This window comes from Microcaecilia unicolor, unplaced genomic scaffold (assembly GCF_901765095.1).
Source record: "Microcaecilia unicolor unplaced genomic scaffold, aMicUni1.1, whole genome shotgun sequence".
Classification (NCBI taxonomy): Eukaryota; Metazoa; Chordata; class Amphibia; order Gymnophiona; family Siphonopidae; genus Microcaecilia; species Microcaecilia unicolor.
The window spans coordinates 99,015-124,324 of NW_021963131.1; the positions used below are offsets into that span (position 1 = coordinate 99,015).

At 44.2% G+C, this 25,310-nt stretch overlaps 1 protein-coding gene, 1 long non-coding RNA gene and 1 other non-coding gene across 4 annotated transcripts; 2 read left to right on the forward strand and 1 right to left on the reverse strand.

Annotated features, from left to right (window-relative positions):
* Nucleotides 1-244: 244 nt before the first annotated feature.
* Nucleotides 245-10,342, forward strand: LOC115458979 (TIMELESS-interacting protein-like). Of its 2 annotated transcripts, XM_030188840.1 has the most exons (4): nucleotides 245-335; nucleotides 3,819-3,821; nucleotides 8,891-9,091; nucleotides 9,541-10,342. In XM_030188840.1, exons 1-4 carry the CDS (start codon nucleotides 260-262, stop codon nucleotides 9,711-9,713), a joined length of 453 nt encoding a protein of 150 aa, XP_030044700.1. In that variant the 5' UTR covers nucleotides 245-259; the 3' UTR covers nucleotides 9,714-10,342. The 2 variants fall into 2 exon arrangements, with proteins under 2 accessions (XP_030044700.1, XP_030044701.1); XM_030188841.1 differs by lacking the exon at nucleotides 3,819-3,821.
* Nucleotides 7,466-21,993, reverse strand: LOC115458982. Its single transcript, XR_003940180.1, has 3 exons — nucleotides 21,983-21,993; nucleotides 18,095-18,101; nucleotides 7,466-7,547 (listed from the first exon to the last, which is right to left on the reverse strand). It is a non-coding gene; the product is annotated as an uncharacterized LOC115458982 (long non-coding RNA).
* LOC115458983 lies at nucleotides 8,234-8,363 on the forward strand. Its single transcript, XR_003940181.1, has one exon.
* Nucleotides 21,994-25,310: the final 3,317 nt, after the last annotated feature.

Genomic DNA, 25,310 nt, shown 5'->3' on the forward strand with positions numbered 1-25,310 from the left:
TCACTAGACTCCCAAAATTTCTTAAAGTGTACAATAAGTCTACAAAGGTTCTAGTTTTCTAAATGAAGTTGCTTGTTGCCAGATCCCAACCCTGGTTTACTATTCATCTGGAAACCCACAGGAGCGCAGGGTACATGACTGGACTCCTTCACCCCTTTCTATCCCTCCCCAGTAAAACAAAAAAAGCAAACCTGCTGTCAAATGAACAGCAGATGAAGCTGTGCAGAGTAGAGATGCTATTTCAATATACATTTAATCTATGTTCCCTCAGACCTGCCTGAAGCGAATTCGCCTGGATGTCCCCATTATACATGAAGATTTTGTCCCTGATCAAGGTATATAAGCATTTTCTTTGATCTGTTTTGTTGTGGCCTTCGAGTTTACTTGTCCTAGTTTGAGATACCAGTTTAAAACCTCTTGTTAGAGCTTGCTTGAGCAACCATAATTGCAACGTATTTCAGAAAATCAAATTCTGTGTGCCCTCTAGTAGATGTCTGCTTTTTGCGAACGTCTGAAAATCACTTTGTTGTTTTGAGTGCCTACAATCAAAGGGGGTGCTTCCTCGTGATCTTGATGTGAACAGTGTCATCACTTGTGTGTACGGATGGGGGAGGTTTAGTTATCTAGGCCTGGTTTTTATCCCTTCTCTCCCCCCCCCCCCCCCCCCCCCCCCCCCCCCCACACACACACAAAAAGGAGCGCTCTGGGCACTGTGGCAGAGTTCAGACAGCATATATTATACAATCTACTACTACTATTTAGCATTTCTATAGCGTTACAAGGCGTACGCAGCGCTATAGAAATGCTGACTAGTATAATGTAGTATGTTTGGAGGAAATGAATAGTCTGGTCTAATTATACTAGTCGGCATTACCTGAGAGAGGCTATGTCCTCGTGCGAGCTGGATCTGCACACTGCGTTGTCCCCTCTTTGGAGAGTGTTGGTGAATGCAATTCCACAGGGACTTGCTCGGTGATTTTGAGGAAGATTTGTGAGAAAACAGATTATGAAGAAGAGACCACATGATTATAACTTGAAGGTTTCTTTTTCCCTGGATTTCTTCTGTTCAGGCATTGTTGCTAAATAACTTAGCTCCACAGACAAGCTGAGAATATGCAGATACACTAGTTGGTGATGTCTAACAGCTAATGTACCAGAGCTCTCCCTTAGCTTGAAATTTTTATTGTTCAGGAACACATGGGGATTCCCATTCCATGAGAGCCTGCCAACGTGGTTAGAAGTCAGTTTACCTCACCTGTGCTGCAGGCCAGTCACAACTTCTCTCCTGTCAGTGGGACCCTGCACCAAACCAAAAAACAAACCCCAAATATTAGCCTACCAGGGAACTCGCTGCACTGGATTCCCTTCGATCGATTGCTGCATGGAGGAAACTAGTACATAAGTGTTGCCTTACTGGGACAGAACGAAGGTCCACCAAGCCCAGGATCCTGTTTCCAACAGTGGCTAATTCAGGTTACAACTATTTTATTTTTTTTGTTACATTTGTACCCTGCGCTTTCCCACTCATGGCAGGCTCAATGCTGCTTACATGGGGCAATGGAGGGTTAAGTGACTTGCCCAGAGTCACAAGGAGCTGCCTGTGCCTGAAGTGGGAATCGAACTCAGTTCCCCAGGAACCGAGTCCACCACCCTAACTACTAGGCCACTCCTCCACTACCTGGCAAGATCCCAAAACAGTACAATACATTTTATGTTGCCTTGCAGCTGTTCTCCATACAAGCACCTGCAGACAGAAGGAATTTCCAGTCCATCTGACTGTCCTGTGCTAGCACAAAAGTCCTTGCCCGCTCTGCCCATCTGGCAATCAGCTCTATCGGGGGCTGCAGCCTCCTGAGTACTTGAGCTAAAATATAAGGTACATCCTGCCCTGGAACACTCCCATCCTGTTACCACCATATCAATCTATAGTGTCTGGAGCATCCCTAAAGAAAATGAAAATCTGAAGTATCAGCTTAACCGCTCCCCCCACCCCCCCCGGGCAGTGACAATAAGCTTCTGGACTCAATTGGGTCTATTGGGCCTTTGTGCTAACACTAAAGATCATAGTTCATTGATTGCAGATCCTGCACTATCAACTTTTGAGCCTCATTCGGCTGGAGGACATCTCTGCTGACAAAAGAGACTAACCTCATCAAGAAGCCATCTATAACATTTGTTCCACCTATGATGTCTATGGCAGTGGCTATTGGTTCCTGTGGTATGGCCTAGCTCGGAGCACCAGATCTCCACGATGATATGCACAACATACTAGCTAATGCTTCGTTAGGCACACCATCTCCAACTTGATATCAGACTTCATCTCTTTCCACTACCAGCAAGAGGCTCTTGACCCACTCTTCCTAGTGGGCCTTCATCGCCTATAAGCCACTGCCATGTCTGTGGCCACATCAGGTTCACTCCCTTGGTTGAGATATACAGTGCACCCACTTGGTTATCTCTCTAGATTTTCACTAGGCACTATTGCATAGACTCCAATTTGCAACAGAGACTGCTTTTGGCCAAGTGGCCTTTGCACTAAGACGACTCCACCTGCTCTCCTCGGGTCACAACATGACAGCCACAGAGACCTGCAGCTAGTATGCGTACATATCCCCTGCTGCTTTTCAGAGAAGGAAAGTAGCTAAACTGTAACGGGTTCACAATAGACAGCAGGGGAAAGCGGCCACAATATTCTGCCTTCTGTCCTTGCTGGACCTACTGTACTCCCATCTCACAGCAGCTATAGTACAACCTGACCCTTTCCATGTTGGAGAGCTGTCTTGGCATGGCAGTCCCCGTGCATGCCTGGAACAATAAAAATATAAACTTTAGGCTAGGAGAGACCTAGACAGCAGCCAGGCTCACAATACCTTACTTTGGGATAGGGGCCTGCTTTATTCCCGTCCCTCCCCCTTCCTTCGACTAGCCAGGACACCCCTCAAGGCTTGACAGGACAGGGTGCAACTCATTCTTATAGTTACTACTACTACTACTACTATTAACATTTCTAAAGCGCTACCAGGGTTGCGCAGCGCTGTACAATTAACAAAGAAGGACAGTCCCTGCTCAAAGGAGCTTACAATCTAAAGGACAAAAAGTGCAGTCAATCAAGATTGAGGCAGTCTAGATTTCCTGGATAGAGGTACAATGGTTAGGTGCTGAAAGCGACATTGAAGAGGTGGGCTTTGAGCAAGGATTTGAAGATGGGTAGGGAGGGGGCTTGGCGTATGGGCTCAAGGAGTTTATTCCAAGCATAGGGCGAGGCAGGGCAGAATCTGGAGTTGGCGATGGTGGAGAAGGGTACTGAGAGGAGGGATTTGTCCTGTGAGCGGAGGTTACGGGTAGGAGCGTAAGGGGAGATGAGGGTAGAGAGATAGTGAGGGGCTGCAGATTGAGTGCATTTGTAGGTTAGTAGGAGAAGCTTGAACTGTATGCGGTACCTGATCGGAAGCCAGTAAAGTGACTTGAGGAGAGGGGTGATATGAGCATATCGGTCTAGGCGGAAGATAAGACGCGCAGCAGAGTTCTGAACGGATTGAAGGGGGATAGATGGTTAAGTGGGAGGCCAGTGAGGAGTAGGTCACAGTAGTCAAGGCGAGAGGTAATGAGAGAGTGGACGAGAGTTCGGGTGGTGTGCTCAGAGAGGAAAGGGCGAATTTTGCTGATGTTATAGAGAAAGAAGCGACAGGTCTTGGCTGTCTGCTGGATATGGGCAGAGAAGGAGAGGGAGGAGTCGAAGATGACTCCGAGGTTGCGGGCAGATGAGACGGGGAGGATGAGGGTGTTATAGACTGAAATAGAGAGTGGAGGGAGAGAAGTGGGTTTGGGTGGAAAGACAATGAGCTTGGTCTTGGCCATAGTTCCTAGAAGGATCAGATAGATCTGGTACCTGCTCCTTCTTAGCAACCACTTGATGCTACTAATAGAGCAACAATGTTCTCTTCTTCACCCCAACCTTCAGACTCTCTCCCTGACTGTCTGGCAATTGAACAGAGTTGTGTTGACCACTTATGGTGAAGGACATCCTCCTTTTAGCTTGCAAGACCTCCAGCAAGTGCTGATTCATATGGAGCCATTTCACTAGTTAGGCACAATCCTGGACCATAGTCTATTCACATGCTTCCTGTCTCAGCTCCTAATCTACATACTAGAATTCTCTCAATCAGTATTCAAAACTACCTGTCTGACTTCATTTGACTGCCATTGCTGCTTACCATGACCTGGGAGACAACATAGCTATTTCACTCCATTTATTTGTGACCCACTTTGAGAGGACTCATGAATTTTCATATCAACCCGCCTGGTCCAGAACCTGCTGCCAGCCTGTCGTCATCCTCTCTGCACTCTTGCCCTCCTTTTGAGCCCCTTAGCATGGCTTCCACCAAGTACAGTGCACTCTGGTTAAGTGCGAGTCCTCAGGACTGAAGTTTAACTTGCACATAACAGATATGACCCTTTTTCTGAACTGAGCTACGGCACATTGGCACCATAGAATGATGTCACCAACTAGTGTAGCTATATATTCCCATGCCGTCTGTAGAGAAACCCTCATTACAGGTAAGCAACATCATTATCCACCAACCTACACAGTGCAACATAATAAAATTGATAACACAATAAGATAATGCTTTGTGGAGATTGAACTAGAATGAAATAAACTGTGTTCAGCAAAGTGGATGAAGAATGGAGAGAGAAGTGTTAACAGTGTCAATATCAATTTATTGTTTATATACTGCTCACTTGCCAAACAGGACTACTACATCCAGTTGACAAACTCTCTTGGCTCAGACCCTCGGTGTCTCTATGCCACACTGAACTCTCTCCTCAAAGTGCCTTCACCTCCAACTCCCCCCTTCACTTTCTCCCTAGACTCTGGCTGAGTACTTTAATGATAAGGTTCACAAGATTAAAATTGAATTCTCAACCGTCACCTCCACCTCTCCTTCCCTCAGTCCATTCTCTCAACTCTCCTTCAACCCCTCCCTCTTTTCTAAAATCACTGAAGAGGAAATGGCACACTCTTTCCTCCTCCAAACTGACTACCTGTTCCTCTGATTCTATTCCCACCCATCTACTTAACACTATCTCTCCTACTGTCATCCCTTTTATCTGTCATATCCTCAATCTTTCACTTTCCACTGCGACTGTTCCTGATGCCTTCAAACATGCCGTAGTCACACCACTCCTTTAAAAAAAACCTTCATTGGACCCTACCTGTCCTTCCAACTATTGCCCCATCTCCCTCCTCCCTTTCCTATCCAAGATACTTGAACTTGCTGTTAACCGCCGTTGCCTTGACTTTCTTTCATCTCAAGCTATTCTTGACCCACTTCAATCTGGCTTTCGCCCCCTTCATTCAATTGAAACAGCGCTTGCTAAAGTCTTCAGTGATCTGTTCCTGGCCAGATCCAAAGTTCTCTATTCTATCCACATCCTTCTCGATCTATCTGCTGCTTTTGACACTATTGATCACAGCCTACTCCTTGATACGCTGTCCTCACTTGGATTTCAGGGCTCTGTTCTTTCCTGGTTTTCTTCTTATCTCTCCCAGCGTACCTTTAGTGTATACTCTAGTGGATCCTCTTCTACTTCTATCCCACTGTCAGTTGGTGTACCTCAGGGATCTGTCCTGGGACCTCTTCTTTTCTCCATCTATACTTCTTCCCTTGGTACTCTGATCTCATTTTCAGTATCATCTTTTCGCTGATCTACCTCTCCACACCAGAAATCTCAGCAGAAATCCAGGCCAAAGTATCAGCCTGCCTGTCTGACATTGCTGCCTGGATGTCTCAGCACCATCTGAAACTAAACATGACCAAGACTGAGCTTCTTATCTTCCCCCTAAACCAACCTCTCCTCCTCCCCCACTCTCTATTTCTGTAGATAACATTCTCATCCTTCCTGTCTCATCAGCTCGTAATCTTGGGGTCATCTTCGACTCCTCCCTCTTCTTCTCTGCACATATTCAGCAGACTGCTAAAACCTGTAGTTTTTTTCTCTGTAATATCAGCAAAATTCGCCCGGTCTTGAAGCCTGGCCATTGAAAGGTTGTGTTTGAGGCTATGAAGACATCAAACAATTTTGGCAGGCAAGGAAGCACTCTACCTCCATGGCCTATAGTAGTCTGTTGAGTTTTAAGGTGTGGTGTACTAAGAGAGCATCGGGTGGCCCAAATGTTCTCTCTTTCATAAGAATTGAAGAAAGGCCAAGCCTTATCCTCCCTAAACGTGCACGTGGGAGCGCTGGCCTGTTACCAGGGACATTTGGTAAAAATTGGTGCATCCCAATGTTGTGTCCTTCCTTACAGGGGTAGCACACTTGCACCTGTGGTATGTCATATTGTTCCATCTTGGAATCTTCATTTGGTTATGTGAGCATTGACAGTTCCACACTTGTGAAGAAAACGTCTTTGAAGGATCTCACTGAAGTTGTTTTTAGTAGCGATTTCCTGAATTGGAAGAATTTCAGAATGTAGGCCTTGGGAAGCTTGAGTTGAAAGTTCTGAGGTGTTTAGATGTTCATAGAGCATTGTTGCATTTCCTGGTAGTAACTTGAGTTCCTTAGGAATAGTTTGTATTTGGCTGAAGGAAACATTTGGCCTACCGTCCCAAAGGCTGAGAAGTTTCCCAGGGTGTCATGGCTCATTTGATTGGAGGATAGTGACTTCACTAGTCAAGTCTCGCTCTCTTTCCCCAGGAGAAATTTGTAGGGCTACCACCTGCCTTTTATACTCCTTTGCCAAATTTTGCAGGTCGTATGTGCAAACTAAGCGAAGAAGTGGTATTTGGAGCCAGGGTTTTGGTGGCAGAAGTTTCTTCTTCCCACCCAAAGTAAACATTGCTTTGCTACATCTCATGAATTCTGGACTGGTTTGATTAGGGGTGAAAAGGAAGTAGAATTTTGGTCTTGGTCTTGCCTATTAATTTTCGTTCATCGAGTCTAATCATAGAAGCATAGAATCATGACAGCAGATAAGGGCCAAATGACCCATCCAGTCTGCCCTTCCTCAACAACCACTAGCTTCTCCTTTTCCTAAGGGATCTTATGTGCCTGTCCCACGCTTTCTTAAATTCTGATACGGTCTTTGTTTCCATGACCTCCATCGGGAGGCCATTCCACGCATCCACCACCCTTTCTGTGAAAGAGTGTTTTCTTAAATTCTTCCTAAGCCTATTTCCTCTTAACTTCATCCTATGCCCTCTCATTCCAGAGTTTCCCTTCATTTCCAGCGTATACATGTTGAGGTCCATGAGCCTGTCCCCATATGTTTTATGACAGAGAGAGTTTACCATTTTGGTAGCCGCCTTCTGGACCGACTCCATCCTGTTTATATCTTTCTGTAGGTGCGGTCTCCAGAATTGCATTCAGTACTCCAAATGGGGCCTCACCAGAGACTTATACAAGGGCACTATTGCCTCTCTTTTTTTTTTTTTTCCTGCTGGTTGTCCCTCTCCTTATGCACCCAAGCATCCTTCTGGCTTTGACCGTCACCTTTTCTACCTGCTTGGCTACCTTAAGGTCTTCGGACACAATCAACCCCAAGTTCCCTGTGTGTGACCAGAGGTCTGCCCTGTATTTTCTTGTCAAATATAGTCTGTACAGAGGAGCCAAAGGATATTTACGTTTTCCAGAGGGAGAACATCTAAGTTCTAAAGCCCTGTATTCTCTTCTCTGCATCTTAGCATAGCGGGTATTTTGTTTTGGTTTGCCCAGATTTACTTTGTTAAAGGAATACTGATGAGCTGGGGCAGCATGGTGCCTTTTTATAGGGCAGAGCTCACTGGTCTTGGTATCTAAATGCTGGCTAGCAAGCAAGCATAACAACCCATGTGTTCTGGACTGGTCTGGTTGGACTCAAGGAAAGAAAATTAGAAGGTAAGACTAAACTTTTTCCTTCTGTGCTTTATTCTAAGTTTCCTTGAATTTTGTTACTGATATTTTGTGTGTGTGGGGCGGGGGGGGGGTGGAGGGCTATTTTTTTTTTTCATGCTTTTTCTGAATCTGCCTTCATGGAGCCTCAGACCTTGAGCTGCACTTCTGTGTAAATAACATTTCCATGCAGAAGGTCCAGGTGTGGATACGAGCTGTATGAGCAGCTGTTAACTCCTCTGGGTGTGAAATACATCCAAGTGATGTGTGAATAGATTATATTTGTTTTCCTCCTGCAGCTCTGTAGTCTTGTATTTAAACAACTGAAGTCCTCCCACTCTGACCTTCTTCCAACTCCTCAGCTGTGACTGTCCTGTGCATGGTTGCATCTTTCAGCAATAAGATGTAAGCTTAGGCTGTCACACACAGCAAATGGTTCCTGCCGACAGGGTCTGTCTAGCTGCCAGGCTACCTGTGCGATGGCTCCATACATATCTCAACATAAACACTGCATAGAATTGGGCTCTGGATAACTTTGTTTCTTAAAATATTTTTCCCTTTTTTTTGTCATTGCTATATAATTTATATCATTAGCCTCCAAAAATTTTTTTATTTATTTTTTGTTACATTTGTACCCTGTGCTTTCCCACTCATGGCAGGCTCAATGCGGCTTACATGGGGCAATGGAGGGTTAAGTGACTTGCCCAGAGTCACAAGGAGCTGCCTGTGCTTGAAGTGGGAATCAAACTCAGTTCCTCAGTTCCCCAGGACCAAAGTCCACCACCCTAACCACTAAAAATTGATCAGGGTACACACTAACACCTTTCTCTTCCTCCTGTCTAAATCTCATGTTAAACGTGTCTCAGTTCAGCAAATTTATATCCCACTCCACCCCATATAAAGTTTCTCATATTTGGGTGGGGTAAAGAGATCTCCTTTTAATCTAGAGTTTAGTAAAAGCTGTGATACATGAACAGTCTCTGAATTCTTCCTCAAAAAAGCCTTTTGTTTTACAAACTAGAAGGTGCTAATATTGGATTGGATGAGGCATCGGAGGATCTGGAGCTGTTCTCTGAAAGTGTGCAACAGAATCCTCCCTCCCCACCCCCATCTGGCGTCTTCCTGAGTGAGGAGCAGAAGCAGAGGATGGAGAGGAACCGGCAGCTGGCCCTGCAGAGGAGGCAGACGAAGACACAGAGCAGTACTCAGGCACAAGCTGGTGGTAAGGTGGTCTTTTGTCATCCTAAAGGGCTGCTTATAAGTTTTAAAACTTTGCATTTTTCTTGTTCAACTTGGACAAAGTCAAAAGATTAATTCTTGGTTCATTGCTATTAGTTTTTGAAGTACTTGGTGAAAGGAGTGGAACTCTGCATTACCCTGTAAACCATCGGTGGTGGTTGTGCTTTGGATGAAAGGTTGCTCATGATATCTGGTTTTGTCCTTTGTGCTTTTTGCTTCTGCCTGATCCATAAATGCAGGGTTGAAAGAGGAACAGACATAGCTCAGATTCTCAACCTTGTTGGATTCATGTGATGTCATAGCATACAATGCCTTGTGACTATATTGTATTTCTAATCTAGGATTCTTTGAAGGTTGTATAGATCGTATTGAAGCAACTTGAAAATGGTTCGAAGTGATTAATTAGTCCTTTCTTACCTTTTCTTTCTGTAGATATGGCATCTTTTCCCCTGGCAGCTACCTCTCCTGTGAATGATAGTGTTACTGAAAGACAAGACCTAGAAGATTGGAATGTGATGGGTTCAGTGGAGTCTGCTTCTCCTGTAGCCCATGACACCACCGTGGAAATAGAAATGGGCACAATTACAACCACCATCACGGACTAGAACCAACAGTTGGAAATAGTTAAAGAAATCTAGGGTCTTCTCTATTCACTCAGTTTGGCTGCAAATGGCTGTTAGGAAAAAAGGGTATTTTGTATGACATGTTTTAAGAGTCCATGTCTCTGCTTGCATCCCCCACCGAGCCTGGTGGCTGGCTACAGACTGCTTTGCGTTAGTAAAGCACCTTTTCTGCAGATCTGAAACTGAATGACTATCAGCCTGATTTCCTTTTATTTTACACTGACCATATGCAATTCTTCTGGATTCCTTTCATTTTCTTCTTTTCTCTAATTGTTTGAGTGAATTTTGCCATGTTTTGTCTGGCTTCTTGTTCCCTCTGATTCTCATTTTGACAGTTTACAAAAGCTTCTGCCTTAACAGAAACATTTTAGATTATAATGTATCAGTGCCAGTAGCTTACCAAGGGTGGGTGGTGGTGGTGGTCCACCCCGGGTGCAGGCAGCAAGGGGGTATGTGGAGCAGGTATGTGGCTGTCAGCTCTGCCAGTCTCCTGACCCCTCTAACATTACTTCCTGTTCCGGGGCAAGGGACCGGCAGAGCTGATAGCCTTGCACCTGCTTCGCACACCCCCTTGCTGGGAGGAAAGGTCTGGTGATGTGCTTGGGGGGGGGGGGGGGGGGGGGGCACAGTGTCAACCTGCCCCAGGTGGCAAACAGGCTAGGAACACCACTGACCAGTGCTACTAGCCAAAAGCAACATGCATCTCATTTGTACAGTATAAGTGATTAGACTGTTTGTGTTTTCTTCCCCCATTACTAGTCCTAGGAACTGCATGACTAGAGAGCGGGAAGATGGTGTATTGCTGCAATGTGAGCAGAACTGGGCCTGTGTCCTCCCCTTTAGATGATCTTGCTCCGAATTCTGCTTCACAGGCCAGGTGCTGGGGTGCAGTACTTGATTTCTGGCTTTTGTCACTCTGTTACTGCTTGGTTTGTCTTATGAAAGAAGCATCTTTCTGTGAAGATACTTGGAATTGTATTGTAGAAGTGGTTTGAGGTGGTCAACCCCTCCTGCTTAGGAGCTTGGGCACCAAATTGCGGATAATTCTGTTACTTGCATGCCAATCTCTTTTCTGTGTACATGCTGCTAACAAGTTTGTTCAGCAAATGTTTAGGTCCCAGCTGTTGTTATGGACTTTATTTTACAGATGACAATGTCACTGATGATGGACTCAGTGTGCGCTCATCTTGAAATAAACTTTCATTGGGCAGATATCTTGGATGGAGGGGGGGGTGTTTTATTTTCATTGGCACTCATTGAAGAACTAACTGCGGGTGCTATATCTGGGAGCTGTTAATGTGTGTGTGAGGGGGAGGGGTTTCTTGTACTTTTGCTAAGATATTTGCTGGTTTGTATTTTTGTTTTCTATCTCAAAATGTTGAATAAATCTAATGTTAAAAGAAAGTTGCTGATAAGTTTGTATACTAAGAAATAAAACTTGAAATAATTCAGTTACCTGATTAACAAACAAATCTTTGGCATGCCTAAGAATTCCATTGTATTGTATCCTATGGAAGGTGATACATAGTGTGATGAAACACCTAGCCACCTGTCTGGGGCTAACCCTGTGGGTACCTGGAGGGTCTGTCCCCAACTCAGCTCTGCCTGCACCTGCTGCTTGTGCGCTACACTAGCATCCTCCATCCCACTTGCCTCTGGGTGAGCCTCCCACTCAGGTTATTCCCTGGTGATTTCTAGCTTACTGGTGCCACATATGCGGGGGTCCCAGAGTTCTGTTTTCACTGAAGAAAACCCTGGGGAAGGACCGAGAGGGACTAGCAAAAGTACACCTGAGAATGAGGTGGATAGAGCGCCGTTCACAGAAGAGAGTGTGTATCAACAGCTTGGAAAGCTGAAGGTGGACAAAGCCATGGGGCCGGATGGGATCCACCCCAGAATACTGAGGGAGCTCAGAGAGGTTCTGGCGGGTCCTCTTAAAGACTTGTTTAATAAATCCTTGGAGACGGGAGAGGTTCCGAGGGATTGGAGAACGGCGTAGGTGGTCCCTCTTCACGAAAGTGGGGATAGGGAAGAAGCTGGAAACTACAGGCCGGTAAGCCTCACTTCGGTTATTGGAAAAGTAATGGAAGCCATGCTGAAGGAAAGGATAGTGAATTTCCTGGAAGCCAATAAGTTGCAAGATCCGAGACAACATGGTTTCACCAAAGGGAAATCGTGCCAAACAAATCTCATTGAATTCTTTGACTGGGTGACAGGAAAATTAAATCAAGGACGTGCTATGGACGTCATCTACTTAGATTTCAGCAAGGCTTTTGACACGGTTCCCCACAGGAGGCTCTTAAAAAAACTAGACAGCCTGAAGATAGGACCCGAAGTGGTGAACTGGATTAGGAACTGGTTGACGGACAGACACCAGAGGGTGGTGGTGAATGGAGTTCGCTCGGAGGAGGGAAAGGTGAGTAGTGGAGTGCCTCAGGGATCGGTGCTGGGGCCCATTCTGTTCAATATATTTGTGAGTGACATTGCCGAGCGGTTACAAGGTAAGGTTTGCCTTTTTGCGGATGACACCAAGATTTGCAGCAGAGTGGACACCCCGGAGGGTGTGGAAAACATGAAAAAAGATCTGAAGAAGCTAGAAGAATGGTCTAACGTTTGGCAATTAAAATTCAATGCGAAGAAATGCAAAGTGATGCACTTGGGGAGTAGAAATCCAAGGGAGACGTATGTGTTAGGTGGGGAGGGTCTGATAGGCACGGACGGGGAGAGGGATCTTGGGGTGATAGTATCTGAGGACCTGAAGGCGACGAAACAGTGCGACAAGGCGGTGGCAGTAGCTAGAAGATTTCTAGGCTGTATAGAGAGAGGAGTGACCAGCAGAAGAAAGGAGGTTTTAATGCCCCTGTATAAGACGTTGGTGAGGCCCCACCTGGAGTATTGTGTTCAGTTTTGGAGGCCGTATCTTGCGAAGGATGTTAAAAAAATGGAAGCGGTGCAAAGAAAAGCTACGAGGATGGTATGGGATTTATGTTCCAAGACGTAGGAAGAGAGGCTTGCTGACCTGAACATGTACACCCTGGAGGAAAGGAGGAACAGGGTGATATGATACAGATGTTCAAATATTTGAAAGGTATTAATCCACAAACGAATCTTTTCCGGAGATGGGAAGGCGGTAGAACGAGAGGACATGAAATGAGATTGAAGGGGGGCAGACTCAGGAAAGATGTCAGGAAGTATTTCTTTCACGGAGAGGGTGGTGGACGCTTGGAATGCCCTCCCGTGGGAGGTGGTGGAGATGAAAACGGTAACGGAGTTCAAACGTGTGGGATATGCATAGAGGAATCCTGTGCAGAAGGAATGGATCCTCAGAAGCTTAGCTGAAATTGGGTGGCGGAGCAGTTGGGGGGAAGAGGGGGTGGTGGTTGGGAGGCGAGGATAGGGGAGGGCAGACTTATACGGTCTGTACCAGAGCCGGTGATGGGAGGCGGCAAATACTGCTGGGCAGACTTATATGGTCTGTGCCTTGAAAAGGACAGGTACAAATTCAAGGTAAGGTATACACATATGAGTTTGTCATGGGCAGACTGGATGGACCATGCAGGTCTTTTTCTGCCGTCATCTACTATGTTACCCACAGACCAAAACACAAACCACCAGGATTCTTAGTCCAGGATAGCAGAATCAATAAACTAATCAGGTTTATTGTCAGAGTAGACCAGTGAACCATATAAAATACGTGACAAATGTGTGTTATTGCTTTTCTCTTCAAGTTCTGTGACAACTAACATTTGTTAGTTTATTGGCTCTGCTGTGCTGGACTAAGAATCTTGGTGTGTGTTCTTGGGTCTGTGGGTGCTTACTGGGAGCTGTGGTCCCAGTGTCCTTGGAATAACCCAAGCCGGACCCAGTTGGTGGGTGAAGGATTCTAGTATAGAGCATGAGCCCAAGTGCTGGTGAGGCTGGGCAGGCACATCAGTTGACTGCAGGGTAACTCCAGGCAGGTGCTAGGTATTTCATGACAGACTGATCAAGCGAAACAGCAAGAACCACATTGTTTATCTCAAGGTGTATGGACTTCATTTAGCACTACAGTTAAGACAAGCTTCCTTACTAAAGTGGGATCTGAAACCAGACTATCTAGGGTGAAGGGTGAGTGTCTTTTATATGAAAGAAGACAGTTGAATAAAAGCAATTTTTTTCTAGGACATTACATCTAGGTTTAGTAATAGAAAGAACGACAGAAAGGGAGTGGAGGGACTGGAGCTGGAATGAGGTGCAAGAACCAGATCCTGGCAAGAGAAAAGACTCTGGAGAAGAGGGAGAAGGTGAATGAGGGTGGGTAGGTGGCTGAATAGTTTTTCAACAGGTCCTGAACTTTTATCAAAGAAGAATTGAGGGGAAAATCAGCTGCAGGAGGGGATGTTATGGTGTGAAAAATAGAGTATAGTTCATTTGCTGAATTGGGGAGGGGGGGGGGGGCTTCTTAATATGATTAGTGAAATAAAGGACCTTGGCTTTATGGAGGTGGAAATTGTAATCTTTTAATCTACTTTTATAAAAAAAAAAAAGGGAAATCTAATATAGTTTTCATCCAGATGTGTTTGTTCACATCTGTGCAGTTTCTTAAGTAGACAGAGGCCATGATGGGGTCCACTCAGGAGAGATACCTAGACTAATGAGGAGGGGGATAGAGAAATGTGGGAGCAAGTGATCAGTCCAAGGCACAAGTATAAAATGGAGAGACCTAAATTCAAAGGCTGAATTTGTAGGAAGCCTGACAGATCCAGGGTATGACTCTTGGTGCGTTGGGATTCTGACCTGAGAGCTGCAGATTATTATTTTTTGTAATTTTTGTTACATTTGTACCCTGCGCTTTCCCACTCGTGGCAGGCTCAATGCGGCTTACATGGGGCAATGTCTAATTGAGAAAGGAAACTTCTGGAGCGAGCATTGAGAGGGTTATCCACATGCACATTAAAATCTCCAAGGATAAGGACTTCAAGGTAACAAAATCGATGCTTCAGAAATCATGTGGCAATAGGTTGATGTTGGGGAGAATGCACAATAACCTAGAATGACAATAGGATTTGGACCCAGAAGCCTTCCCAGGCAGGGATTCTGGATAGAATTTTCAGGACATCTAGACTGCCCCAACTTGACATTTCGCCCATTAGATTGTAAGCTCCTTTGAGCAGGGACTGTCCCTTTTTGTTGAACTGTACAGCGCTGTAGAAATGTTAAGTAGTAGTAATTTAGTAGGCAATTCTTCAAGTCTTAAGTTTGGTAGAGTAGAGAATTGCGAAGCTACTTCTCTTCTTGGATGTCTGACACTGTGTCGCCCATGATGATGAAACGATAGCTTTTGTCCCATTTATAATCGTGGGAAAAGCTTTTTCTTGAGGCGTTTTTTTTTTTTCCTCCTTTTTTTGAAAAGAGTATTCTCCCTTTTTTCTGAAAAAAGTAACCTTATATTTAATAACTGGGTTCTGCATTTATATGGACTGATAAATACTAGAGAATGACATGGGAGCAGGTAATCGTGGAAAGCAACAAGACCTTGTGGGGAAGGGAGAGTGACATGACCTTGCAAGGAGGGAGAGGAAGGGAATATGAGAGATGAGGATGGAGCTGGGGTCTGATAGGGTGATGAGAGCCAGTGGAGGGTAGATGAGGGTAATAGGATGGGAATGCAGGCGAAGTAAGTGACAGGGGTTTAGGAGACTGGATATTAAGTGAGAGAGAGAGGGAGCAACGGTAAAAGCTAGTAGGTAGATGAGAAGTGAAACAGAGACTAAGGTGAGAGAAAAGGGGGATAAACACAAATAGGGGACAGACAAGAAATGAAAGGTCACTGCCAGACAGATGTAGAGAAGGAAAAAAAAGAAGCCAAGAGGAGAGAGAAGAAATGGAATCTCCAACATAGAAAAGAATTTAGAGAAGACTGACATGTGGAAAGTGGAAGAGACTGGGACCAGCCCAGTTAGAAAAATAAAGTGTTCAGCCAACAAAGGTAGAAAAGAAAGTTTTATTTAATACTTTTTAAGGGCTGAGATGTGCCTGCTTTGTGAAATGTACATCTCTTCTATTTTTGTATGAGTGCAGAGAAAATACATTTCAGTTTCTCTTTTACCAGTGTTTACCTGGCTTTCTTGAGGGAGATGTCTTCAGTTTTTCTGTGGTTCCCTATTTTGTGTAGTGAGAAAAGAATTAAATGTGCTTGGAGTTGTAGAATGATTAGAAAAATTAGTGCTTATTGCTTGCTATGTGAATGAATATTCCATCACTGTTTTCATTATTGCTTGCCAGACCAGTCCAGTATTATTACATTTTAAGGGCAATTGTTTTAATTCGTGTATTCAGTCCTTACATGCACATGATTTTGCTTTTTAAACCCAAAGGTAAATCTTAAGGGTGGTTAATCAGTGAGACTTCTGTGGACGGGGACAGAGTTCACGGGCAAGGGGCAGGGACAAACTTTGTCCCCGCATCATTCTCTAGTAAGCACTAAAATAGTAGCTTTTCTCACTATTCTGAATCTAGCTTGCAGTGAGGCAAAGGATGTCAAAACCAGAAGAGACTATATAAGATCACAGATTTGAGATGTTGTAGAGCGGATGGACCTACAATTCAACAAGCCAATATTAAGGGTATGTGTTGAGAGGTAGGTGGGAGAGGTCGAATATGGTAAAGGATACATATCTGTGGTGGAAGTGGGTGACCTTTTGGAGTAATAACCGAACAGTTCCCAAGCAGTACCAGGATGTGAAAATGGCCACACATGATATTGGTGCTAAGGGCAAAACAGCTGTTGAGGGACTGGACCAGAAACAAACCTGCAAACAACATCAGGAGAATGCAAAAGATGGTTTATTGTGTTTGTGAGCTCTGTGAAAGGTCTATAACAAGAGTGGCAACATCAGTCCTCAAGCCAGTTAGGTTTTCAGAATTTCTCCAATGCATATGCATACAAATCACCACCTGTCTACCTCCATTTCAATCTAGTTACAGTGCAAATTAGTATTTATGTAGTAACTACCTCTTTTTAATTCTTAAATTTCTTTTGAAACATCTAGTACATAAGTAAGTACATAAGTAATGCCACACTGGGAAAGACCAAGGGTCCATCGAGCCCAGCATCCTGTCCACGACAGCGGCCAATCCAGGCCAAGGGCACCTGGCAAGCTTCCCAAACCTACAAACATTCTATACAATCAAGCCATTGTGACATCACTAATGAGGTTGGCTCTTATTGGTGGAATGAGCCACTATGACATCACAATAGGTTAAATCACTGCTCTATGTAATAAAAGTGAGCCAAGTAGAGGACATAAGTACATAAGTAATGCCACACTGGGAAAAGACCAAGGGTCCATCGAGCCCAGCATCCTGTCCACGACAGCGGCCAATCCAGGCCAAGGGCACCTGGTGAGCTTCCCAAACGTACAAACATTCTATACATGTTATTCCTGGAATTTTGGATTTTTCCAAGTCCATTTAGTAGCGGTTTATGGACTTGTCCTTTAGGAAACCGTCCAACCCCTTTTTAAACTCTGCTAAGCTAACCGCCTTCACCACTTTCTCCGGCAACGAATTCCAGAGTTTAATTACACGTTGGGTGAAGAAACATTTTCTCCGATTTGTTTTAAATTTACTACACTGTAGTTTCATCGCATGCCCCCTAGTCCTAGTATTTTTGGAAAGCGTGAACAGAAGCTTCACATCCACCTGTTCCACTCCACTCATTATTTTATATACCTCTATCATGTCTCCCCTCAGCCGTCTCTTCTCCAAGCTGTATAGCCCTAGCCTCCTTAGTCTTTCTTCATAGGGAAGTCGTCCCATCCCCGCTATCATTTTAGTCGCCCTTCGCTGCACCTTTTCCAATTCTACTATATCTTTCTTGAGATGCGGCGACCAGAATTGAACACATACTCAAGGTGCGGTCGCACCATGGAGCGATACAACGGCATTATAACATCCTCACACCTGTTTTCCATACCTTTCCTAATAATACCCAACATTCTATTCGCTTTCTTAGCCGCAGCAGCACACTGAGCAGAAGGTTTCAGTGTGTTATCGACGACGACACCCAGATCCCTTTCTTGGTCTGTAACTCCTAACGTGGAACCTTGCATGACGTAGCTATAATTCGGGTTCTTTTTTCCTACAAGCATCACCTTGCACTTGCTCACATTAAACATCATCTGCCATTTAGCCGCCCAGTCTCCCAGTCTCGTAAGGTCCTCTTGTAATTTTTCACAATCCTGTCGCGATTTAATGACTTTGAATAACTTTGTGTCATCAGCAAATTTAATTACCTCACTAGTTACTCCCATCTCTAAATCATTTATAAATATATTAAAAAGCAGCGGTCCTAGCACGGACCCCTGAGGAACCCCACTAACTACTCTTCTCCATTGTGAATACTGCCCATTTAACCCCACTCTCTGTTTCCTATCCTTCAACCAGTTTTTAATCCACAATAGATCAATAAAAAAGTTATATATTTTATACAATATTGACCTCACCCTTCTCATTCACACAGGTACACTCAACCACAATACTTTTTCCCCCATAAATATTTCTAATACCTACTTCCACAAGATTTTACCATAATTCAAAATACATTTACTATACCATTTCTTTCATAAATAATGGATTTCAAAATTCCTCTCTTAATAAGTGTTCAACATCTGTTATTTTACCAATAGCCACTTATCTCCATTATTGTATTGCAGTGGGTCCATTCCCCATGATTATCTTTTTTTTTATTTTTTATTAACATTTGTACCCCGCGCTTTCCCACTCATGGCAGGCTCAATGCGGCTTACATGGGGCAATGGAGGGTTAAGTGACTTGGCCAGAGTCACAAGGAGCTGCCTGTGCCTGAAGTGGGAATCGAACCCAGTTCCCCAGGACCAAAGTCCACCACTCTAATCTTAATCCATTGTAGCCAGATCTTTTTGAAATGTAGTGTACTTGGTGCAACAACTACCAATCCTCAGTTCTCTTGGTTCAGCTGTTTTCATAAACCACAGGCAAATCTGCTTCTTGTCACCAAACACTTGAAACACTGTCAAACCCTACACAAGACTGTTTCGCTAGATGCATCATCAGGGGTTTTAACTGAAAAATGCAGATCAACATTACTCACAACCCTCTACTTTTCTAATCCTCCTTTTTCCCACTTCCCAATTTTAAAGTCAATCTACCATCTCTAGATCCTTTATAAATATGTTAAAAAGCAGCGGTCCCAGCACAGACCCCTGGGGAACCCCACTAACTACCCTTCTCCATTGACAATACTGACCATTTAACCCTCTATCTTTAACCAGTTTTTAATCCACAATAGAACACTACCTCCTATCCCATGACTCTCCAATTTCCTTTGGAGTCTTTCATGAGGTACTTTGTCAAACGCCTTCTGAAAATCCAAATACACAATATTGACCGGCTCACCTTCATCCACATGTTTGTTCACCCCTTCAAAGAAATGTAGTAGATTGGTGAGGCAAGATTTCCCTTCACTAAATCCATGTGGGAGAGGCCAAAGAGGGGGGGGGGGGGGGTAAAGAAATGAACAAGAGGAGGATAGTGATTACAGGTGGTAGAAATATGATGATAGGGAGTAGATGGAAGGGAATTGAAGGCTGGGGGAGGACAGTTAGTGGGTATCTAAAAAGTGAAAAGAAAGAGGGTGAAATCTAAGTGGAAAAAAGAGTAGGAAAGGAAAAGAGAGGAAAGAGCTAACATGGAAATATCAATATGTCAGAGGCAAGTGTAGTAAGGCAATGGAATAAGAGTGGAGAAAAGTCAAATGAACAGCAGCTACTTGAAGGAGAATTAGCAGAAAGGAAGGTGGAAAAGAGAATCAGGAACCAACATGATGGAAAAATAAAAGTGACCAGACAACACAGTAGAAAAGGCATTCAATGTTGAATTTATTTACTGAAATGTGTTAGCTTCAGAATGGAGAAATTAGATCTTACCTGCTAATTTGCTTTCCTTTAGTCCCTCCGGACCGGACCAGGATTGGACTGATGGGTTGTGCTCGCCTACCAGCAGGTGGAGACTGAGAAAAACTCTGACTCTAGAGAGCCAATAGGAGCCCTGGCCATGTGACCTTAGCCTCAGTATTTGAATAACAAAGCAGGAAAGAAAGACCATCTGTGCCGTATGGAATCCTAGCAGCCACAAAGCACTCGGCAATGCCAAGTATCAGAGCTCACCAACAACTCTTACCAGAGAAGTGGTATGGCCCGATTTGTACTACAGCTCACCAGCAACTCTCACCAGAGAAGTGGTATGGCTCCCTTGTATTATAGCTCACCAGCAACTCTCACCAGAGAAGTGGTATGGCTTACTTAAAGTTTCACATATATATACTAGCATGGCTTACTTAAAAGTTCACATATATATATACCAGCAATTGGGTACCCCAGCAACTCTCACCAGAGAAGTGGTATGTCACTTTTGTAGGAAAGCTCACCAGCAACTCCTACCAGAGAAGTGGTATGGCTCACTTGAATTAGAACTCACCAGCAACTCTCAGCACAGAAGTGCTAAGGACCTCAAAGTTCTATACATATATAGATATATAAATATATACATACATATATAGATAGATATATAAATACATACATACACATATATTCCAGCAACTGAACCCACCAGCAACTCCGACCAGAGACGTGGCATGGTCCACTTAAAGTCCTATATATGTACAAGCGTCTTTTTTTTTTTTTTTTTTTTAATACCCCGTTGAAAAAGTGACAAAATATGGGAGGGGCCTGGTCCGGTCCGGAGGGACTAAAGGAAAGCAAATTAGCAGGTAAGATCTAATTTCTCCTTCCTTAGCGTCCCTCCGGACCGGACCAGGATTGGACTGATGGGAAGTACCAAAGCAGTAACCTTAAGGGAGGGACCCTTTCAAACCCCTAAGCATCTCCGAGTTGCATAGATCACCTCCTGGCAACAATGAACATGTAGAGTGTATATCAATCAAAAGAGAATGAAGATAAGCTCAAAATGGCACCGTACAAAATGTGCACCTAGTGCACCAAAAATCGCTGTGCGAAGGAACGAACCCCGCTTCTCAAGATGGAGCATATGTTATAACACTCTCAGGAAATGGTCCCCCAGTGAGTAGACAAATAGAAGGTATGAATTCCTTAATACGTCGAGATATAGTGAGGCCGAAACAATGGCAACCTTACCTTGACTAGAAGTACCAAAAGGAAGGACCAAATAGCTTGTAACAGTTCTCTAAATATATAAGATCTGTTTTAATATGTAAAGCATATATAAAGCATATAATTTCCTGTGATCTTGAACGCCAGTAGAAGAGTCCAGACCAGTAAGAAAAAAGTGATTGGAAAAGATGAAAAATGGGAAACTAAGGTAGAGTGAAAAAGAAATACCCAGGTGAAGAAGTACCTCTTACCTAGACGTACTAGCTGATTGGAAAAAAAGAAAACCTGTAAGAGAGAAACTTGCAGTCCTGACCCTGCTAGCTGAAGCCATGGCTACTAACAACAGTGTCTGAAAGGAGAAAGAAACCTTAAAGGAAACAAGATGATTTTGAATCATCGTGCGAAGAAGAATAACACCCTGTCCCTCTGACAATGTCACTAAGGCACAGAGGCTAAAAGCTGAGAAGAGAATACTGCAACTACAAAAGATGCCATCCTGCTTAGCAAGGCTGAATGCCTGTCCCAGACAGAGCATGCACCAGCCTGAGCAAGAGAGAAACAAAGAGGCCGGACTGGGGCAGAGAGAAGGTCCTCTAGAGAAAACAGAAAACCCCCTCGGCTCCATAAAAAGTCAAGATGACAACCTAAAAGGCAGCCTGGTATATCTGCAAGGAAAAACAAAAAACATAAGGGTTACGCCCCTGAGATCCAAATATCTAAGCGAAATGCCCGACCTGAAGAGAAGGCCACCATGCCAGAAGGGGATGGCATGCTACAGGGCTGGTCAGATGGTAGATCCATACAAATGACTCCCCTTGAATAAAACAGACATCAGCCATGAAATAAACCAAACGTCAGTGCGGATGTGAACCCACCTAGGAGGCAGGACGATTAGAGTCAGAGTGAGAACTGAAGCTGGGCCTCCCCGATGACATCTCACTGCACTGTTCGCTAGATTACCCCTTAGGCAGCTTACAGAGAAAAGTGAAAACATGCAAAAATAAAATGACATACATGTCAATCGTGTAAAGGAGGGCACATGCAAGCCCTGTAAAGAAACAGAATGACCAGATAGTAGAACTGGCCGAGGAAAGGATGTACCTTCAATACACAAGAAGACCAGAGACCTACCAGGGGCCTCAATACGTAGCCTAAGAAGGCAACAGACCTACCAGGAGACCGAAGACCATTCTGAAAGAACATAAGCTAGAAACAGTCCTGCCAGAGAGCAGGATTGAGTCTTTGAAGTAACCTAAGATGATAACAGTCCTATGAGAGTACAGAAAGAGCATTCCGGACTAACATAACATGGCAACAATGCTGACCAAAGACAGAGTGCTCAGAATAAAACGCTAGCCCTCAGGGATACCTCCTTGCTCCGAGAGCGACTGACAGTCCCCTAGTTGCAATGTAAAGAGACCACATGGTAATCCTGAAAGCAAACCGAATGCCAAGAGCCAAGAAGGAAAAAATTAAGTTGCAAAGTAAAGAGACCACATGGTAGTCCTGGAAGTAAAACCAAATGCCAGGAGGAATGTCCTACTCAACTAATGCCGAAAAGAAGAGCAGCAGTCTCGGGGAAAAAAACAAAAGGGAAGCTGCAAATGCTTCAGAACACTCAAAAAGATAAAGAGCACGGGAGTGCAGCTCATGAGACTGCAAAAGGCAATTGCCCAGGGAAAAAACCTTGCAACTATGTCGCATGTAACCCCAAAATATTGTGGAGACTGCGAAATATTTAGACGACTCTTGACCACCAGTACTAGGCATCCTGAGAACCATAAAAATTGCACTTCTCGGTCTGCGACTTGCTGACTTGTCGACAAGAGGTTTTTTTTTTTTTAAATAGCTAGCTGACTCGCCATGAGTGAAGAAGAATCTCCCCTTTTCTGAGGGGTAGCATAACTATGATGAACTTTTAGAGACTGGAAAACAGTGTTGTGAAGGGACATTATTGCGCATTGTGAGCTGGTCACCCTTCCAGGACCCAGCCCGGGCGGACCCTGCTTAGCTTCCTTCACACCGGGCTCTATCCTTCTCAGAAACTCTCCTAAGAGAAATATGCAGAAAAGTTTGTATCAAAAAATGTGCTGCACGAAGCTTCACTATGGATCGAAGGCTTTCATGAAAAAGACTTGAGACTTTGAGAGCGCTCTTGACAGCATTTAGAATTGAAATAGGAGGAAGGAAAATTCCTTCTTAGGAACTAGGTTCTTGTGACAAAGATTTGAGACATAGAGAGTGCGCATGACGGCAGTGAGATTCCAAATAGGAGGAAGGGAGATCCATTCTTAGGAACTAGAAATTAAAATTGCATTCGGAAGAATCAAGAGAGAAAATGGTCTAAGATCCAAGAGTCTATGTAGGGAACCCCTACTTCACATGCCTTGCCGTGAGAGCGATAGAGAAAGGAGGCGAAATGAAAAGCATAACCATCTAAAAATAAAACCGCAAGAACTCCTGGACAGAGGAAATAAGAAAATGACTGTCATGTAAGAGTAGCCTGCAACTATGATTTCATGACCCAAAGTTAAACAGGTGAGAGTGGCATGTACCTATGATAACATCCTTACTGCCCCCATGCCTGTGGAAGAACAAACGTACAGCTAACATATAGGAAATATCCTGGTATGGAAAGCAACCTAAGTGCAAAGGCATAAAGTATAAAGTACTACATGCATCAACCTTCTCCTACAAGAGCACGCAACTCTGGAACGCACTGCCACGCGGCAGTGGGATACAAATGCAAATAAATAAATAAATAAATAAATAAACCTTTTCGAAAAATGCTATAACAAAAAAAACACAACTGTGAACTACCTTCCCACAGTCACATTGGAGCCGACTCTGTGGGTGCTGTGGGTGCTTGAGCACCCCCGATATTGAGAAAAACTCATGTATATGTCCAGGGAGGGGTCATTTTCATTGGACTTAGCACCCCCAATAATTTTGAAAAGTTGGCTCCTAGCCCACAGACAAACGCCACCCGAGATTATAAAGAAACAAACATCAAACAGGCTGGCCAAGTAATGTATATATAGTGGGACACAGACATACAGGAGTCCCAGAAAGAGAAATAAATTGCTAAAACTGGGACCTGCACCCAGTTCTGTAGCCCACCTTTTGATGCTGCTTTTAACTCCTAACCCTTATTCACTCTGTTCAGGACCCTTATTTTAAACCTGCTCACTTTAAAATCTCCTTATCTCTTGTTTGTTCTGTCTGTCCTAATGAGATTGTAAGATCTGAGGAGCAGGGACTGTCTCTTCATATTCAAGTGTACAGCGCTGCGTTTTTCTAGTAGCGCTTTAGAAATGATAAACAGTAGTAGTAGCAGCTTCAGAGACTGTAGTGCTGACTATTAGGCTACAGCAACCAGCTACTCAACATTAAAAACATAAAAAGCAAAGAAATGACCCCCCTAAAGAACATAGGCGACTCCTGAGAAAGATCAGCCCCAAACGGCCCGAAGACGGCGAAAGAGAAAGTCCCGACGCACCCCCCAGCGGCGCACAATATTTACAGGAGCCGGAAGAGGAGATCCCCGACGCTGGCATACAGCGCAACGTCTCAGCTTCTCGGACATGACGGTAACGCGCGTGCACGCGCGTACCCGATTCGCGCCAAAATCTCTTTTTTTTTTTTTAAGCCCTGCTCCGCCGAACAAACCACTAAGGGAAGAACACAAACGGCAGTGCTAAATAAAATACAGCTCAACTCAAAGAGGGCTGAAAACAAAATGCTGCCGCTTAATCTTTTTTTTTTTTTTTTTTTTACACAGCTGACTCACAGCATTCCCATGCAAACAGAGCTGTCTGCTCATTCAGTCAGTGGGGACAAGTTGTCTTTCATTTTTTTTACACCTAAACTCCTCCAAATTACTGCTGCCTCTTTTTTTTTTTTTTTTTTTTTAACCAGCTAGATAATATAGACACCTAAAACAGCCACCAGAGCTGCCTGCTCGTTAAAGTAATGGGGAAAACTCAGCTGAAGAGTAATAGAACAACACATAGCTGTCTGCTCGTTAGAAGCCGGGGGATGTAGCTTATCAGATTTAATTTTCTATAGTGGCTGCCTCTCCCAAAGACATACACCTTTCTAAACAAAGAGTAGTCCTTCCCAGCTATGTATGGGAGATGGGGAGGAAGGGGGGAGGGACCCGGAGACATCCGAGTTTGACACCCCCAGAGGCTGTAAAAGAAAGAAAAGAAGTCCCTACCTGACCAGCGTCTAACAGAGAATTCCTAGGCACAGAAGAAGAGGTAGCAATGTTGTTCTTATTGTAAACCTCTAAAAGAGAAAGAGAGAGAGACTAATGGGCTCACTTCCTACCTGCTGGGAGACTGAGAAAATACTGAGGCTAAGGTCACATGGCCAGGGCTCCTATTGGCTCTCTAGAGTCAGAGTTTTTCTCAGTCTCCACCTGCTG

Coding starts and splice junctions, on each gene's coding strand:
- LOC115458979 (XM_030188840.1), top strand. CDS start 260: ATGTTCCCTCAGACCTGCCTGAAGCGAATTCGCCTGGATGTCCCCATT. Junction 9,092..9,540: donor TACTCAGGCACAAGCTGGTG/GTAAGGTGGTCT, acceptor TTCTTTCTGTAG/ATATGGCATCTTTTCCCCTG.